We start from the raw sequence: 19,936 nt of genomic DNA, 5'->3' as shown, positions 1-19,936 counted from the left end.
GATACACAAATGGAAAGTGGTGGCAGTAAAGAGACTGTCACCATGCCAGCCAGAGCCAGGTGGGCACACAGAGGGGACTCTGGGAGGATGCAGTGGCATCTGGCCCTGCAGAACCAAAGACCAGAAGGCAGAGGTGACTAAGAGTGAGCAGGGGAAGGCACAAGGCCTCCAGGTCCAAAGGCTGGCTGTGACTCCAGTCTGCCTTTCACCAGCTATGGATGCCCAAAACCTGAACTGAAGAGCACTGGCTTGATAAAGTGCTTGCAAAAGGACCTAGGTTCTAGGCCCAGAACCTGCTGAAGAGAGACAGGCAGCCGAGCCTACTTTGGGAGTTCCAGGTCAGTGCACGTCTTGACATTAAAAAGTAGGGAGGAGGCCGAGGAGATTTCCCAGTAGATAAAGCTCTTACCACGTAAGCTTGTGGACTGGAGTACACAGAAGTGTCTGTAACCCAGGCTTTCCTATGGAAATGAGAAGCTAGCTGGCCTGAACACAGAGGCAAACAAGGAGGAAGAAAAGGACCAACACTGACCTCTGCACATAAACCAATGGTACACACACAGGCATGTGCACACACACACACAAAAGATTTTTTTAAGGTGGATAATCCTTAATGACAACCCCCACATGCACACACATGTACCTGTGTACACACACACACACTTTTCATTGTTCTTTGAACTCACCTGTGAATTGAGATTGGCTTACAGAGAGCTGTGTTAAAGAGATTAAATGAGATGTAGCAAGAACACTTACACAGAGAAAGGGCAGAGGAGAGCTCAGGGGCTTCTTGGATGGGCCAGGGACAGATAGCCTGCTGGACTCCCATAGCATGCTGCCAAAGGAGGGGGACACAGTTGGACAATGCCCTACCCCAAGGGTCAACACTCCAGGTCCTTCACATATGGCTGTGACTGTCCACTGGGGTGAGGTCTCATTAAACTGAAGCAGCTGTGCATCTGCCAGGAAGCACAAAGCACCACCCTCCCAGACGAGCTGGGCTCCAGTTGTGTGTGTGTGTGTGTGTGTGTGTGTGTGTGTGTGTGTGTGTGTGTGTGATAGGGTGGGGTAGGGAGAGGAGAACGAGAGAGATAGGGGGAGGGGAGAGAACAAGAAGCTCAAAGCATCTTCCGGTGCATTTTAATCAAAATTCCATCATCACAAGAGCTCTTGTGGCATACAATGTCAGGATGGGCACATCAAGTTGGTCCTACAGATGGAACATCCATGGATCCGCACTTCAAACATGTATGAAAAATAAAATATATAATATTTATAGCTTTATAAATTTCCCCACTGAATCACTTTCTCTTTAAAATAAATTATGATATATGATGCAGCCTGGAGTCACTAAGCAAGTAGCAGCCAAATGACGCCCGAATCTCCAGTTCCGGGGGGAAATACTTGATGGGGGACGGTCAGATGCTCACAGGAACCAATGTGGCTTACAAAACAAGCTCACTCTTCACAGTGGGCTGAGCATCAAAAGGAGGGGAGGCTTCTAATGGCTGTTCATCTTTTGTGGGGATTGTTGTAGAAGCTGCAAATGAACTTTTGGCACCAGATGAGAAGAGCAGCCCCTCAAAGCCAGCCCAGCAATGATCCTCCTGAGAGGGGGACCTTCTCCATGGCAGGGGGTCTGCTCTGGGGATGCTGGGGATTGTCTGAGCGGCTGGCCCTCCAGCAGCTGCAGTTCCCTCAGAGGGAAAGACCAGAGTGCACATGACAACGAGGGAAAGGCCCTATTTCAGGGGCTTCTGTGCAGAGTTCAGTCAAAAGCAGGGATGTGCTACACACACAAGGGACCTAGGCCACGCCGGTAGGATGACCGCACAGCCATCAAAGGGGACAGACAGGAAGTACACATGAGACACCAAGGATCCAAAACGACAGGCAGGGCTGGGCTGCATTAGCATTTACAGGGACTGGTGGAGAGGCTCACAGACTTTACTAGAAACCCCAGCAGGAAGTGGCTCAGGACTCTTCCAGGGATTCTGTCACTACCCCCCCAAAAAAACTGACAAAACGGTAAGGAACCAATGAGCCTAAGACAAGGGCGGCCACCCAGCCTGCCTGAGAGCTCCGGCTCTTTTCTGTTCAGGCCAGAGGTTTTAGGTGAATGGGGAAGAGATGCCTCGAAGTCCCCAGAACAGCCTGATGGATCGTGGCCTCTGGGACAGAGAGGGCAGCTACAAGTCCAGGAGCCGCTCTTCACAGGTCTCCACAGGCCACTTGGAAGCCCCTCCGAACACATCGACGTTGTTGTCCACCCACGGGATGATGTTGCCGGGCATGTTCGTGGAGCAGTTGGCGATGTTGATGATCTCCTGCGCCCGGAGGACGCGGTCCCATATGTTGAACTGGCTAAGCTCTCCAACAAAGGCCTGCGTGGCGTCAAATCTGCCTCCTACCGTGTCCTGGAAAGTGGAAACGGGCATGCTGGGATAGCTTCACAAGCAGAACCGGCCTCCTGACTCTCCAGGGAACGGAGAGGGAGGGGACCACATATTCCACAGGTCCTGAAGCCTCACCCACTTTACACAGGGGAAACTGAGGCAGTAGGGGAAGACAGTCACCTAAAGCCTGACTCTCAGTACCTTTCAGGGGTGAAGCAGTGGACCTGAGGAAGGAGGCCATGCATGAGTTTGCAAGCCCCCACGTGCTTACTCTCTGTCACCCCTTACCTAGATAGCAAGTGTCCCAGATCATCTTTTGTCCCACGAGCCCACTGCCCCCGCAGGTACACTACATCTTTCCTACATGGCCTTCGCTAGATTCCGGGATCCTGAGCCAATAGTTCCAGGGAGATTTCAGTTCTGCCACTGTGTACCAGGTAAGGCCAAATGCAGGGGCTCAAAGGGACACTGGAGATGCCTTCCTATAGTGCTGACCCACAAGGCACTGGACCCGAGCCACTATATGACCCTGTGATTACAAGGACATTCCCACAGCTTGGTCATCACACAACCAGGGAGCTTGGCTGTTAGAACAGTGGCAGGGTTTGGGAGACCTTGGGCAAGGGCATGGGGATGCCGGGTAGCTGGGTTGGGCAGCCTCCTTGGTAGCATCCGTGAGAGAGTACCCACCTGCTCTTGCCCCAGGATGAGCACACCCCCTGGCTTAATGGGGTGCCAGGGTGCCAGGTTTTCCCCGGTGCCCAGCTTCTCCCCATCCTGGAACGCTTCCCACATGCCGTCTCGAGTGGTCCAGGTGATGCAGATGTGGTGCCACTTCCCGTCACTAACAAACAGCGGCAGCTGTGCAACCTGCGGGCATCAACATGCAGGTGAGGACTTGCCAGGTCCGGATCCCACAGATTCCTCCAGCGAAGGAATGTCACCTGGGTTACTCTTCTTCCCACAGTCCAGGACTCCTGCTGGGATTCCCATCCCTGTCTTGTGAGTGACACACCAAACCCCATTTGCCTTGTGTGTGTGTCAATCAGGAGACTGGGCAAAGCCTCAGGACACTGGGCATTCTTGGTTCTGGGCCTGGCTACCGACTCCCTTACTAAGCTAGGCTCTGTGTAAAACCTGGCAGGTAGCACTAAGAGACCTGTGTGTGTGTGTGTGTGTGTGTGTTTGTGTGTACACCAAGCCTGTGTCAAGCGAAGGTCTGGAGACCTCTATACGCATATGCGTGTCAGCACAATACAGGAGTGTGCACATACAGACCCTACACTCAACTACAGGCCAGGAGCCTGTGAGCACAAGGTTGTGCTGTTGTTACCGTTGGTCTCCTAGCAACCTGAAGTCTCCCTCCCAGGAATTGGATGTTTACAAGAGGTCTAAGGGGAGAGGAAAACAAGACTCTCAGGGATTACAGTGTTATTTAGAACAATAAATCCGTGGCTCGGGAAAGCTGTTCCTGCTAGAAGCCTGGGAGGCTCACTCCACTCCACAGAACTTCCAACTTCTCCACAATGCTCCCAGAGTAGGCAAACTCCATCCAGTGGCAGTTTGATAAAGATCACAGGCAGGCACGGTCTCTTCTTCACCTATCCCAAATGGAGGCTGGACCTGGGCCTTCTACAGCAGGGGCAGCCATTCAAATGCTGGACTAGGGACATTCTTTTATTGTGTTGGACCTGACTTTAGGAGAAAAGTTTGAGTCATTTGTTTTCAAGACAGGGTTTGCACGAGGTGGCTGACTGATCAGAGGCTCACAACTAGGCTTTCAAGGAGTGGTCCTTACTTCCTGTACAAACGGAGCTTCTGCTCTGGGGAAGGCAAGGCTATGGAAGAGAAAGAACAGTTGCCAGCGGCTGAGAAGGGCTGGGCGGGAGTTGACTACATGTACATGGGGGTGTGGCGGTGGGGCTGTTTTATATGTTTATTGTGGTGTGATTATACAGCTGTCTGTATACATTAGTCACGGCCAGCTAAAACTGAATGTACGTTTAAAAGCTCAGCTTTGCCATATGTATAGTTTATCGCAATAAACCCAATCCCTTTAAAAATCTACACTCTCACACAGGTGCCCTCGACCAGAGCATTTAGGGAGAGCCACAAACGCTGCCTCTGCCTGTGGGGTCCTGCCTTCCTACTCCTTCCGCTCCGTTCCTGTGACATGGGAATCCTCAACTGCCTGTTGTTGGCCAGACTCAGAGCTGGGGTCTCTATAGGCTGCAGATATCCTCTGCCACCCCAATCCCACGGTCAGCACTCTGGAAAGGAAATGCCTCCTCCTCCACACTGAGGAGGGCAGCCACCACACTCCCAGTCAGTAGCTGAAACAGACTGTGGCTGGCCAGGATCTGCTCTGTGTGCTGCCGAACGCCAGCAAGTGCTGATGTCCTCCAGTGTCTGCTCCCCTGGGCCCCAGGGAGACTCCAGCAGGCCTCACCTTGTCGTTGATGAGCAGCTCGATGGGATTATTACCCCACTCTATCAGCACAATCTCATTGGCTTGCCCGGGCACAGCGTAGGAGAACGGCGTACCGATGCCTGGCGAGGCACTGGACCGCAGCCACAGGCAGATGGTAAAGGCGTACAGCTCAGGCAATGTCTTCTTGATCTTGCCATACAGGTAGTTTGTGCGGAGAGGAAGGGACACTTTGAATGCATCTGGTGACTTGAATGCACTGTTGCCTGGGTGGAAGGAAAAGGGGTTGCAGCAGGGTGGCCTGGCCAAGTACCAGGACCCATCACTCAGGCAGGCCAGCACTCCAGCTCCTGGTCAGAGTGCCCAAATCCAGCAGTCCTGGGACAGTCCTTGACTCCCAGGAGCTTACACTCTGGTGGGAAACCAGTCTAAAGACAGTAGGAGGGGAAGAGGGGAAGGGGGCGGGGACTTCCTCTAGGAGACAGTGACTAGAGGAAGTCCAAAGGGCCGGTAAGGGACCACAGAAAGCCTGTGACACAGAAGACCCGTGGGTGAGAATCCCGACAGAGGCACCGGCAAGTACAGCCCTCCAGGATGCTCCCAGAGGTGTGAAGGGAATGGAATATTTTGTGAGACATACAGTAGACACCATAGAGAATTTATCTCTACCTTTTCTTTTTTTTTTTGAGATGGTCTCATTGTGTGCTTTTGTCCTGTAATTCCTACTCAGACCAGCGATCCTTCTGCCTCTGCCTGCTAAGTGCTGGCATTGAAGTTGTGCATCCCATATACAGCCTATCTCCATCATTAAGGCTAGGAAACGAGGTCTCAGAGCGCGAGAAATAACTCAGCAGCTAAGCGCGCTTGCTGCTCTTCCAAAGCGCCCTGGTTCAATGTCCATCAGTCACATGACAGTTCACAGCCATCTGCACCTCCAGTTCCAGGGGATTTAATGCTCTCTCTGGCCTCCACACACGGCATACATACATATGCCTATGCATATATACATACACATAAAACAAAAAAAAAATTAAGAGAACTCTTCATTCCTATCTGTTTCTGAGTAAAGGCCTTGCTATGTAACCTGTAGCCCAGGCCGGCTTTGAACTCACAATCCTGCCCTAGCCTAGTGTCTTAGGGTTTTGTGCAGCAATCAAACCCTAAAACACCTAGCAAGTATCGGGTTTTTAAATGTATGCCGCCACCACCTGCAAGAGGCTTCTTTGAATTCACAAATAAATCAGACAAAAACAAAACGCCCAACTCTGGTCCTTTCTGATCATCATTGAGTCTCACAGTCTCAATGACTAAAAGGGAGAGGAAGGAATTAGAGACACTGGATTTAATTTTCTTGTTCTTCCTCAATCAAGTCTTATTTCCTCCCATCTTTCCATGAGCACTCTGTCCCTCTGTCTTCTTTCTTAAGGGCAGGCTTTGAAACCCAAGGGACCTGGGTTTGTCTCCCAGGACCAGAGCACTTGATAAACACTGTGGATGCGTGAGCCTGCATCACCTGTAGATGATCACCACCGCTCAGGCAAAGGAGTCAGGCTTGAGGTGCACACTACAGCTTTCCTCAGAAGTGACAGGACAGCCCATCTCAATCCCCGCTGGGAACCCCTTTGCTCCTGACATAACCTTTCCTTCCCAAGAGAAGGCTGCATTGCTGGACTGTTTTCTGGAATGTGGGATGGGGGTGGGGGAGACAGATGCATGCACAGGTGCTGCGCCCCTCAGGCTAACACCTGGCCACAACCTTAGACCCTCTAGACCTTACTGGGAGTGGTAAAAACCCCATCCTCCCCCCATCTCAGGCTGTTCTCATGTACATGGCACATCTGAAGTCTTTGAAAACAAACTCTTACATGGCCTGGGACTTTCAGCATCATCTTGACTTAAGCTCAGATTAATGTACAGTTCTGTTACCCAAAGTTTGCAGGAAACAACACGATTCTGTGAGTGGCCATAGTGACAGTTTCCCTGTACATAAGGATCAGATCCTGCCAGTGAAGGGGCCTCAGTTCCACACCCACTCAACAACTACTTACTAAGTGCTCTTAAAGGGCCAGACAACCTTACTCCATCATGATATTCCCAAGTCCCAGGGCGCAGGCCTTATCTGCAGAGGTCTCCTGCACAGCCCAGCAGCTGAGTCCAGGGTCACTTTTCTGGTCTCACTGGGTTTTCTAGCTAGTATTTGCTCCTGCTTCTGTGGTTATGTAGTCTCCCTGATTCATCCTGACCTCCCATGGTAGGCATCTCTCAAAACAGGCTGTGGGCTATGGAGCACCTGCCCAGACTTGGATATCTGACTGTCTCAAACACCAGAAAAAGCAAGCCACTGTAAACACAGGGGCTTGCCCCTCATTATGCTGAAGATACAGAGCCAGACAACACCCGCTCCCATTCTGTAGGTTGTACTGTTGTGTTGAGGCTTCAGAGAAACGACTTATCTAAGGTCACCCAGCTACTGAACCAATAGAACCAGAAGTCCCTCTCTCCACTACACATAGCCACTGGTGCTCAGTCTTCAAGTGGCAAATGGCCGAGTTCTTAATGAAGGCATCATTATCTAATAAGGAGAAATGGCTTCTATGCTCGCAGGTGGGCAGGCTTGCCAATTTAATAAGACTCGGGGTCGGTAATATCATTAGGTCGGTGACAACAGATAGGTTTAATTAGAGCAGGGAGAGCAGAGAGGCAGGGAGGGGCTCTAGACTGACAACTGGTGCCCTTTATTTGAATAAAACAGCTTGGAGGTTCAGAGGAAACTTAGTTAGAACCAATTAAGGAATTAAAAGGCTTGACCAATAAATCAGAAGCTGCAGGTGGTAGACAAGCCTAAGGAGGGGGGCAGGCAGCCTGGGCCTTTGAAGGAGGAAGCTCTGGTTTCTCAGTGCCAAAGCCGACAATTTCAGCACCCAGCCAGCTGCACCTGGCCTGCTGGCCCAGACTCTGAGGCCTTTACAAATGAACAGGTCTTACAGACAAGAGAAATGGGTACACTGGGGACATGGGTGCTGTGCAGAGTCAGCACACCCAGAGCTTCACACCCAGTTAGGGTTAAAAACCCATTTCTTCTCTGGGATCGCTACTAAACTTCTCAGATCTGCAGAGATTGAGAGCATCACTACTGCGACATCTGTACCTGCCATGGATACCTGTTGTGGGGCTAATAGAAGACACCGAAGCTACAGCTAAGCATCTGGCTCATATCTGATGTAGAATGATGAACCCAAGGACAGAAACTCCCCAGAGCCTTCCTAACTGGCCGCATGCTTGAGCCTCTATGGGGCTCAGTGAGATGCTTCTACGGAACCTGGTGGAGTTCCAATTCCTAGTGCACTTCGGGGGCTGAGCATTTGCATACCCTTCTACAGTGGACATAAAGCAGAATGAGCATAAGCTCACAAGTGCCCAGAAACAAATGGCTTACCAGATGGTCATTTTCCTTTAAGACTCATTCCAGAACTGAGTGGGTGGAACACAAGGAAAAAGTCTAGCATTCCTGTGCTGGGGGAGTCAAAGGGAAGTCTGGGCTTGGAGACGGCTCAGCAAGTAAGAATACCATTGAGGAAGTAAGAATACTGTCTTACGGAGGACCCGGGCTCATTTCTGTGCACCCATAGGGAGCTCACGATCACTGCAACTCCAGTCCCAAGGGATCCAACATCTTTCTAGGCTCCGTGGGCACTGGGTGTAAATGTGGTGGTATACATATGCATATAGGCAAAATACCATATACATATACACTTGCTCCTGCGTGTGTGAGGGTGGGCAGGTGTGTGTATACATGAGATGCAGGAGCTCTGTGGTTCCTCTGAACCATTGATGTACAGAGGCTTGGCTCTTGTTAGCCCAGCAGCCTGTGGCCTGTTCAGCTGTGGGGCACTGTTCAGTGAGAACTATGGGGCAAGAATGTGGGTGTCAGAACCAGCATGACTTGCCTGAGCCCTGCCTGTCCCTTCTGGTTTAGAACAGGTGGGGAAGCTACTAAGTACAGCATGCTTTTCCACTGGCCTGGAGTTCAAGGACAGATAATGGAGAGGCTCAGGTTTATGTCACTGTGACAAGTGTCTTAGGCTTCTTTAGCAAGTATCTATAAAGGAAACTTGCCTGCCTGGGAAATGAGCATTTTCTCATCTGTGAAATGGGTAGCATGTTCAGCATGCAGCCTGATACTATGTCCATTCTCCGGATTTATACTGACTTGTCTCCTTGCTGGTAAGCAGAGCACTGTGCCAAGGGAGGCGCAAGGCCACCAAGTCCCCTCTGATTCTAGTCCCCCCTTTCAGTCACTCACTGCTATGCTTCCTCCCTGGCCCCTGCCTCCCAAGGATCCACCGTGATTGTGTGGGGTGCTGGGGGTAGGATCCTGTTCTCCCTCTTGTCAAGCAAGAAAGAATCAGAGGCAGTTGCTCTGCCTGTGATGAAGGCTCTGAGACCCAGTGCATCTCCCGATGTCACCTAGCAGTAGAAGACAGACAGAGAAGAAACTATTTTTGAAAACTCAAGAATCAATGTCAAGTCAGAAATGGCAGCACACACCTGTAATCCCAGCATTTGGAGGCTGAGGCAGGAGGATGGCAAGTTGAAGACCCGGTTAGGCTATATAATAAGATGCTGTTTCAAGCAGCTAAAACAAAACAAAACAAACCCCACAAGAACAACAACAACAACAAAACAGAATCTAAGTCAAATAAGTAAGTCAAGGGAAATAACAGAAAACAGAAAGGCGTTTTGGGAAACCGGGGACTGAATGAAACAATAGCCCATTAACTCATGCTCTCCTTCACCTGACCCTTCTGTTCATGACCAGGGTCACGGGACAGTTTTCTATTGGATGGTCTCCTGTCAATCATGACATTGAACTTGGCTTTGTCATCTTAGTGAATCTGATTCTATACCCTCCACCACCAAACCTAAAACCCCACAGGTCACCCAGAGGGTTAGGGGGTTGAGACTACAAGCTGAAGCATTTAGGAGCCTTCATCTCCTCTTCTGTCTCTCAAGGAAGATTCTGTCTGAAACTTACCTCACACAGCATGAGATGACAAGATGAACAGAGGCAGAACTAGTTACCATTCAGAGGTCAGGCTGTTTATCCAAGCTGGTCTGGAGTGCCTTTGTTTCCCCACCCCCACCCCCACCCCTCCCCAGGGTACTGCTGGTAGGGCTAGGAGCTAATCCCTGTGAGCACAGACATCTAAGGACATCTCCATGTTGTGCCACTACCACTGCTTCACTTATGTCCATAAATGGAAATCCTAGATCTGCCTGAAGTGGTAAAAAGGAGGCCACACTCAGACAGAGCGCCGGGCGGGCAGGCGGGCGCACAGCACCTACCTCGCTCCAGCTCAGTCACCCTCTGCAGCAGGGCGTTCAGCGTGCTCTCGGTCTTCTGCCGGTGAGCCGAGGTCTCATTGTGAAGCAGGGACTTCTCATCTTCCAGCTCCGCCACCTTGCGTAGCAACTGCCTCTCCAGCTCCCCGAGCCTCCGCTGGAGCACCTCTCGGAAGTCGCTCGGCAGCCCAGCGTTAGACACATTTGTGCGGAGCTGGAGCTTTGGAAGGGTGGGAGGGAGAGAGATTCAGGCCAGCTGAATAGAAACTGTGGCACGCAGCTACAGTGACCCAACCACACAGCAAGGAGCGTCCAAAGCGGCATCCAATTGTGCCAGTGGCTCAAAGAGAACATTTTACTGATGCCCCCACCCCCCGCCGCCGCCGCCGCCTTTTTGGTAGGGAAAGTCTTTCAAAGTCAGACAAAAATTACATCCCTGCAATATTTGAAACTTGTGAATCTCACTTTCTCCTCTCGAAAAGCTGCTTTTCTTCTCTTACCAAAAAGCCTAAAAATTTAGGCAACATCTATAATTCTATGTCATATAAAGCCCAAAACACAGGCAAGATTTTTTTTTTCAAACAGTTAATCAATGGTACTCAAAGCCAGCGAGCTTTCATCTAGAAATGAACACGGTCCCCAAGTTCCAAAATGGTACAAGGGCAAAAGGGCTCTGCCATATTCCTGGAAAAGGTCAGGTACAATACGTTACTAAACCCCAGACAGCTCCGTTTTTAATGTAGCCAAACCCTCACTTCCTATTTCTCTCACTCCTCTGCCATCACGCTGGCTCGGAGGCTGCCAGCCACCCGCAGCCATGAGCCCTTGGCAAGCGCCTGAATCCCCGTGTCCCAGTGTACCAGATTATAAACTGTAGGAAACTGGACCTGCTTCGAGCCATTCTCTATTACAAGGGTTAAAATTAAATAATCTGCCTGAGTCAGACTTAGAACTCAAGAAGTGTGAGCTCTCAGTAATCATGACTCATGGATCCACAGATGCTGGAAATACTGTATATAGCAGTCATGCCAAAAGCAACACTCCGATAATTTAGCAATAATTAACACCTGTAATTTAAACCTCATTTTTGCTAATAGGTATTTTTGATAAATGCTGTTAACAGAAATGTCCACACTTCTTAAACAAGGTGGGAAGTAAGATGAAAATTAATTGATGATTTCTCCCCCAAAGTTCCAAATTACCCACGGGAGAAGATAGCGGGATAAAGTCCGTTCCCCAAAAGTCATAGCTAAGGGCATCTTAAAAAAAAAAAAATGCTGACTCCATGAAGAGGCGTCTTTGAGGTTAAGAAGGGGCTTGCTTACATCCTGGGGTCGCTGGCTTTCCCCCTCCACTCTCCTGCAGATCAGTCAAGCCCAGTCCTCCCACACCCCGACCCAATTTGTCAAAGAAAACACCAGATGCCCAGGGGCAGCTGACCTCCGGTGGCAGTCTCAGCACTGGGTACAGCCAGCAGAAGCGTGCCCCGCTTCTGAAAGCGGAGGTTTGCAAAGAGGAAACAGGCTGCCGGGGTCACCGGGTTTTGCCCTCCAGGCTTGGCAGTCTGGGTTCTTTAGGTAAAAACCTCGGTAAGTTCACGGTGAGTCTAGTGGGTAAGTCCCCGCGCGCGACGGAATGGAGATGGGGGTGAGGATTTCACCTTTCCCATCGAACGTGGGGACAGAAGAGGACAAGGAGACAGGAGGCCATCACAGTAAGGTCCAGAGTAGGAGCGAGACTTGCACCCCCGAACTCAGCTCTCCCAGTGGATGGGGGCGCCCAGCCAGCCCACGTACCCATTTCTCCCGCATCCTCAGTCCCACGATCCCGGGGACCACCACCCGCTAGATGCCACCGCGCACAGGTACCTCGAGGCTCTCCAAGCGGTCCTTGAGGGTTTGCAAGGAGCGGCTAAGCTGCTCCACGACGTGGCCCGGGTCCCGCGGCAGGTCGCCCATGGTGTCCTTGCCCGTGGCCCCTGTGCCGCGCGCCTTGCCGCCCGCCAGCCCCTCGCAGCGGGCCAGCTTGCCGGTGAGCTCTCGGATAGCTTCTCGCTGGGCGCCCAGCGTCTCCTTCTGCTGCACGACGGTCTCGCGCAGCTGCAGCACAGCGGCTCGCAGCTCCTCCTCGGGGCTCAGAGCGCCTCCCTGCATGGGCATCGCGGGCAGCGGGCAGCCGGCGCGCGCCGCTTCGGGGGGCAACGCGGTGCACACGAAGCGACTGCCAGGTATCGGGCTGTCCTGGGCTCGTCCCGCGGCCACGGCGAGCGCTACGCCGACGGTCAGCAGCGCCAGCATCTCGCTGACCCGTGTGCTCACTTCAGCATCGGTCGCTGGCTTGCCGTCTGGGCGCCTTCGCGGCCGGCTACGTCTGTCCGAGCGCGGCGCTCGAGGGAACCGCGTGCGGCACGGAAACGGCAGCACAAGCGCCGCCTGCCGTCGCAAAAACCCGCTCTCCGCTTTGCGCGGCGTTCTGGCCCAGGCTCTGCCCGCGCGCCCTTTCTTAAGCTTGAAGGGTGGGGCCACAGGCGCGTGGGGCTCGCGCCGCGCTCTCTGATTGGTCCGACGGCGTTCGCGTCACGCGGAGGGCGGGGCGGGGGCGCGGGCGCATCTCTAAGCTGGCCGGGGCGGCTGGGTTCTGTCGTGGGCTGGGTTTCTGAGACGCGAGTGCAGGATCCCCAAGGCTCCTTAGGAAAGGAAACTGGGCTTCGGAAACGGTCAGAGAAAGCGTTGGCTGGCCCCGCACGGTCAGAGAAGCCCCGGGGACAACTTGCCGCCCACGATGAGAGGTGTTGGCGCGGCTTCCGGCTGAGAAACCCTGACTGAGATGACTCCACTTTCCAAGGAGGTATTCACCCAGCGGGACTCGAACCCGGGTCTTCCACGCGAGCCACCTACGCGGCTCGCGTGGGTTTCCTTGTTCTGGCGCGGGAAGCACGACGGTCGATTGCAGAGGCGGACAGTCTGTAGGCGTACCCAAAATCCCAGGCCCAACCCCAGAGAACTCAAGGGGAAAAACAGAAGGAAAAAAAAGAAAGAAAGAAAGAAACAGACCAGCAGGGACAGAAGTGGGTCCTGGATGCTGCAAGAAAGAAGGGGATGCCCACACAGAAGACCAGGAGGCGGTAGTCACGAGTTCACTCGAAGGTTCTTGTGAGGGGACAATATCCTTCTAGACATGACCTTATTTATTTCCTATGACCTCGGTTTGATGAGAACATCCAGCCGGAATAAACATGATGGGGCCATGGCAAAGATTGGTGCCCCGTTCTTTTTAATGCGGGAATCCAACAAGTCCACTTTACACCTGGAGACTAGTATCATCAGATTCTTGGAGAAAACCTAATATTAATACTCAGAAATCCCCCAAAAGATTGGGAGGGGGGTATTTCAAAATCTTACCCATGGCTTACAAGTTCAGAACAGTTACACACTTAACAGACTCAGCTGGTTTACTGTGAATTAAAAATGAAAAAAAAAAATTCCCCCTTTTTAAAGAAATCCTGTTGCAAGGTCATTAATCACATTATCCATTCTACCAGAAACAAATGGATTTGTCACTTGTGCAAAGAAGCTGGGGTTGATTCTGGAAACAAATTGTATCAAAATAAATGAAATTATTATGATAATACAAAATAGACTGCAGTGATTAATCTCTGGGAACCAAATTCTGACCTGTTTTGCACTTCAAACAATAGCTTCTGTTATGTAAATAGTTGTGGGGTTTTCAAGGACAGTGTTGCTAAATTATAAGGAAAGTTCTATTCATGAAAAATCTCTTCAAGGATTAAAAACTACAGACAGGATATTCAGTCTCCACAGGATCCAGAGCAGAGGACGCAGAAGCAAGGATGGCTCAGGTAAGAATATTCATCAATGGAAAAGGTAGGGTGTAGGCAGGGGGGTGAATACTGGGCTAATGGCTTTGTTGTCTAGACTCACCACGAAGAAGTTTCCCCTTGTTGAATTTGACCTTGAGTCTACCATTTCTTCCTAGACTTTCTTTGGCTACATGGAAACTCAAAAGCTCAAATAACCCCCCCCCCCACACACACACACACACACTGCAATCGTGAAGGCATCAAAATCTCAAAACACTTTCTTTTTTTTTTTTTTTTTTTTTTTTGGTTTTTTGAGACAGGGTTTCTCTGTATAGCCCTGGCTGTCCTGGAACTCACTTTGTAGACCAGGCTGGCCTCGAACTCAGAAATCCGCCTGCCTCTGCCTCCCGAGTGCTGGGATTAAAGGCGTGCGCCACCACGCCCGGCTCAAAACACTTTCTAAAGTAGTACATTTTTAGAGGATGCTGTAAGGTACCAAATCCAGGCATGTTCAGAATTACCCAAATATAGACATGCTACTTGAAGTTCCCACTCATAGACTTGATGCTCCTTTACTCCCAGGCCAGGGCAGATCTTAACTGGGTGTAACAATGGATTATCATTGTTTCTATGTAGCTCTCCGGCCCTCTCATGACATGGACTAATAATTCATATTTGCAACTACTTGAAGCCAAGGCTTGTCCTTTTAATAATTAAATCAAATGTATTTCCAGAATTCTAATTTCCTCCTGACCAAAGAAGGTGATGTACAAGAAGACATAAAAATAGCATATATCCCCAAAATAATTGCTCTTAGACTTCCTACAAGAGTTCCCACTATGAGACGGGATCAGCAGAGTTGCCAAACCCCAGATGGAAAGACCCAGACATTGAGGATGTGATTTTCTCTGGAGACAGTAAAATCAGAGGACTTATGCTATTTGCAGTTTTGTTTTCCTGGTACAATGGAAAAATCTGCTGGTTTAGGAATGAGGCCTTCTAGTCCCAATGCCAACTGTTACTAGCTAAGTGGTTTGGGGCAAGCCATTTTCTCCTCTTTGGACCTTGTAGGAAAGATAAGGCAATTAGCGGCAACTCTTTAATGGCCCTTCTGGCTTTATTCAAGAGCCTGGTAGTTCCGGGAGGAAGGACTCCCTCTTCCACATGCCAAACATTACAAAACATTGGTTTTCTTCTGTGTGGGCAATGAATTTCCTGTAGCGAAGGCAGAGTAGGGAAGGTCAGGCTGGTTGTGTAAACAGCAGATAGACTTTCATACAAGGAGATGCTGTGGTCGCGGCTGTAACCTGTTCCTGGCAGCGTGGGCTCTCTGCCTTGATTTCTTCCTCACAGCACAGAAACCGTCCACCTGAAAGATCCTGCGTGCATGACTCACCCTACCCATGAGAAGGGCTGTGCGAGTGACAGAGCCCAGGGCCCACAGATTTTTCTGCTACTTGAGAAAGTCGTGCAGATCTGCAGCAGTGAATCACTGCCACCTAATCTCTTAGTGTAACCGATGCGGCAGCATAGTAACCACCCACTCATTCACTATGTCGGCTGGTCCCGGAGCAGCCGAGAGCCCCGAGAGCCCCTTATGGACTTAACCCATGACCACGCGCTGGGAATCCTGATGAGCTGTTACCTCCATTTTATTGCCCCATCTGTTTGGCTCCCTGGTTCTTCTCACATGCATTTTTATCTTGGTCTTCTGGGAAATGTGCTAATTTCCACCGCGGTGTCAGAGGAACCTATCTTATACAGTTTCCCCCTCCCCCTCTTCTGCATTTCCTCCCCTCTCAGCCACTTGGGAAGTCAAGAGTGGGGGCGTGTGCTCAATAGCACGGAATTCAAGGACAGCTTCCTGCAAACATGACTCAGGAACTGTCCTCGGTGCTGAATTTCAGTCCGAGGGGAGTTCAGAATGGTGTGTGTGTGTATGTGTGTGTGTGTGTGTGTGTGTGTGTGTGTTGCATGAGAGTGTGCACAAGGGATTCAGTGCTGGAGGCGCTAAAGGATCCCGATTAATCCCCTGTAATACATAAAATGCTAATACCCTTTTATGAGTGTGTTTTTCACGAGACCAAACTGCCCAATAAAGTGGAAAGGGAGTTTGGCGTCAGGCAGCACTTGTCTCAGTCCCAGTCTGATAAGTGTAACTTAACCTCCCAGAGCCTTAGTTTTCTCATTTCTAAAATTAAAAGTAAATTTATGAGCAAGCATTGTTGTTTCTAGGCTTGTGTGAGACACTGTTTCCAGACATGTTTAGCATATAGCAGGTGCACAATAAATGCTAATGGACCTCTCCTCCCCTTCTCTCCACCAGAGCTAGGACTGAATTATATAGGTCCTATTAAAAACAAAATTAAAATTTCCCTTTATTCTGTATACTATCCTTTAGAACTAAATACACTAAGAGTCTGGGGCAATACAAGCCAGCTTCCTTAGAGAGATGATGAGAGTTGAGAACTCCAGAAAAAATGTAGAAATCTCAGCAAGTAAAAGATCTACCTCTCTCTCTCTCTCTCTCTCTCTCTCTCTCTCTCTCTCTCTCTCTCTCTCTCTGTGTGTGTGTGTGTGTGTGTGTACATAAGATAAATTATGGTGTTATAAAGATTTAATCATGTGAACTATTTTGCATTTATGCTAACTTGGTGTTTATGCGAAGGGACCCAACTAAAAGACTGGTTGTATTTCACATTTCAGCAAATGAATTTAAATTGCTATGGGATGTGAGAGAAGCCTGCCCCTCTGATAAAGCAAATTTTTCTTTCTTCAGTGCATCTGGCTTCTTCCTGAATGATGTATCTCTGGTTTAATTTTGGAGCAAGTGATAGGAAACATTGACTTTCAGAAAATGTTCCTGTGCAAGGGTGTATTACAAGTGGGTAGACAGCCATAGTTTGGGGAAACGGCTTGTTAATGTAACTCCATGGTTTCACCAAACAAATGAAGGCTCAGTGGTACCTTCTGATTTCTAGCAATAGACTAGGTCACTAGAAGCCAAGAAGCACAGGTTAGCTTGGTGTCTAAAGGGAATGGACTCTGAACAGTGAGCTTCCTGGGTATGATGTAACTGTCGGTAGAGCCCTTGCCTAATATAAAACCCGGAGCGTCACCCCAAGCACACAAAAAAAGACCCCTTGAAGTTAGTTTGCTTTGAGGAAATCGAAGAGCATAGTCTCTCAATTTCTCTATATTTGGAAACACTAGGGATAATACTTCCTTTATATGCTTGTCTAAAAATTACAAAATTGGAACTGGGGAAATGGCTAGTGGGGGAGGGGAGGGGAAGACTTCTGAATATGCCAATGTGGAGATCTGAGTTCAAATCCCTGAAATGTAGGGTGCGGACAGGAGACTCTCTAGAAGTTACCCTGGCATGCACAGTTGGAAACAACAAAGAAGCCCTGCCTTGAACAAGGTGGAAGGTAAAGACCAACACCTGAGGTTCTCCTCTGACTCTCACACATATGCTGCACACACACACACACACACACACACACAGAGGAGATGGAAAATTGATCTAATTATGACAAAGATTGTAGCTCACTGTGCCCATATCAGTTAGGCACAGATAGCTTGTGTGAACATTTGAATTTTAAAGATTTATTTTTCATTTTATGCATATATGAGTATGCTTGAGCAATGTGTGTGCACCGTGTGCATGCCAGAGCCCAGGACAGAAGAGGGTATCGGATCCCCTTGACCTGTAGTCACAGACAGTTCTAAGCTGTCATGTGGGTGCTGGGGATCAAACCTGGGTCCTTTGCAAGAGCAATAATTGCTCTTAACCACTGAACCATCTCTCCTGCTTGGATGAGCCTTTGAAAGCCCAAGCTGGAAGCAATTCTGTAGAAACCCAAAGACTAGAAAACAGTTTTCAAAAGATTAAAAGATGAGATAGCTACTTAACAGCAGAGCCTTGGTCAGATGCAGGCCTTTGATCTTCAGTGAAAACGTCGTTTCCTTTTGCTGCTTCTTAGCTTATTCACTGACCCCCGAAAATGCTTGTCTTTTCTTCAGGAACGACTTCGATAAAAATGAATAAATTGTTATCAATTGCAATTACTATAATGTCCATAGAACTCGCCAGAGCATCCAGGATTGTCGATTAAGTTTAGTTGGTATTAGAACTTCCCACTGGAGTGGAGGAGATGGCTGAGTAGGTAAAGTTACTCGCTGCTAAGCTTGACCACCTGAGTTTGGTCCCTGGGACCTACATGGTAGAGGGAGAAAATGGCTCCTAAAAATTGTCCTCTGACTTCCAAATGTATGTTGTGTACACACACACACACACACACACACTTACTCACACACTTGATGGATTGTTTTTATAGATGTTCCATTATAAGTTTCTATGCTCCTGTGTTCTGATTATCTTGCATTTTGAGCCAGCCTCCCTTCCTCCCCACTCCTCTCCCTCCTTTCCTTCCTTCTTCTTCAACCAATGTTTCTTAGGCTTTTATTACTGTGAAGACATCACGATTATAGCAACCCTTACAAAGGAAAGCATTTAATTAGGGCTGGCTTATAGTTTTAGAGGTTCAGTCCATTATCATCATGGCAGGAAGCATGGCAGCACGCAGGCAGACGTGGTGCTGGAGGGGTAGCTGAGAGGTCTACATGGGGATCCACAGGCAGCAGGATGAAACAGTGAGCCAATAGGCTGAGCTTGAGCTTCTCAGACCTCCAAGCCCATTCTCCAGTGACACACTTCCTCCAACAAGGCCACACTTACTCCAAGACAGCCACACCTCCTAACAGTGACACTCGCTATGGGCCTAGGGGGGCCATTTTTATTCAAACCACCACAATGCTCATGTCCACAGTTGAGTGGTCCACAGCTCTCAATACTCTCACTAGACTCTCTATGTTTACAAGTTTATGCTTTTAATTGTCTTTACTGAGATTGATCTTTATGAGGCCCCAGGATCTAATTAACTAATTGTATATTGTCCATCTCAAGAATTCAGTACCTGAACCTCTAACTTGATGTGTCCTCGGCGAAAGGCGTTGTGCTCGTAGCCATCCCTCCCTTCTTCCTCCCATGTGCCTCATCTCTGGCATCATTAACATTTTCCACAGGATTCTGAATCTCCTCCATTTCCGCCAATACTTTCCAATCCCGGGCCCTTTCTGGGTCCTAATTCTTCTGCATGTCAGCTTCACTGGCACCACTTCAACCCCACTAGTTTTGTTCTAAAGTAGACCAATACCCCCTAACCACGCTTTTCTAACTCAGCATTCCCATTGGTGTTCACAGTTCCTGGAGTAAATGTCTCCTATTCCCAGACGCCACCAATAGTTTCCTAAATAAATCCATACACCTTTCGGTCTCCTTCACTCGCTCCCAACCTTCCGGTTCAGCTCTGTTTTCTATTATATCCCTTTTGACCTGCCCTTTTGAACAATCGGATGCTTTTTACACCCAGCTCACAGGCTTTCTCCCATTTCTCCATTTTACAAGTTATTTCCTCTAAGAAGTTCGCCCTGGGGCTGGAGAAGATGGCTTAGGTGTCAAGGCTGTGTGTTGTTCTTCCAGAGGAACCAAGTTCAGATCCCAGCACCCATGTTGGAGGCCTCACAACCACCTGTATCTCCAGATCCAGAAGAGCCAACACCTCCTTCTGACTCCATCGACACCCACACGTCCATGGTATGCATATTCACAGAAACGCACGACGCATACTTTATTAATAATAAAATAACTTTTAAAGTTTGCATCGACATTAGTCATAATAAAGGATTGTCATCTACTGGACACTGTCTTATTATTCAGACCTGTGGCTCTGAATCTTTTCTACTGGACTCTGGACTCCTCATGAGCAATGAGCAACAGCTGGGTCTGACAGAGGTTGTTATTCTTTATTTTCACCAATGCCTTTTAGAGGTCATTGTTCACAGCTATGATACTGTTGTAAGAAAGAAACGAAGGGTTTGTTTAAC

At 49.4% G+C, this 19,936-nt stretch overlaps 1 protein-coding gene across 1 annotated transcript; it reads right to left on the bottom strand.

Annotated features, from left to right (window-relative positions):
* Window positions 1-1,129: 1,129 nt before the first annotated feature.
* Window positions 1,130-12,640, bottom strand: Nptx2 (neuronal pentraxin 2). The gene is made up of 5 exons (XM_021163467.2): window positions 12,036-12,640; window positions 10,171-10,387; window positions 4,846-5,090; window positions 3,087-3,266; window positions 1,130-2,417 (listed from the first exon to the last, which is right to left on the bottom strand). Exons 1-5 carry the CDS (start codon window positions 12,462-12,464, stop codon window positions 2,190-2,192), a joined length of 1,299 nt encoding a protein of 432 aa, XP_021019126.1. The 5' UTR covers window positions 12,465-12,640; the 3' UTR covers window positions 1,130-2,189.
* Window positions 12,641-19,936: the final 7,296 nt, after the last annotated feature.

This window comes from Mus caroli, unplaced genomic scaffold (assembly GCF_978045245.1).
Source record: "Mus caroli unplaced genomic scaffold, Mus_caroli_1 scaffold_4, whole genome shotgun sequence".
In the NCBI taxonomy this organism is placed as follows: Eukaryota; Metazoa; Chordata; class Mammalia; order Rodentia; family Muridae; genus Mus; species Mus caroli.
Note: the sequence above shows the minus strand (reverse complement) of the source record. Positions and strands in the feature narration are given on the sequence as shown.

Coding starts and splice junctions, on each gene's coding strand:
- Nptx2 (XM_021163467.2), bottom strand. CDS start 12,464: ATGCTGGCGCTGCTGACCGTCGGCGTAGCGCTCGCCGTGGCCGCGGGA. Junction 5,091..10,170: donor GGTGACTGAGCTGGAGCGAG/GTAGGTGCTGTG, acceptor CCTTCCACCCAG/GCAACAGTGCATTCAAGTCA. Junction 3,267..4,845: donor AGCTGCTCATCAACGACAAG/GTGAGGCCTGCT, acceptor TGATGCCCGCAG/GTTGCACAGCTGCCGCTGTT.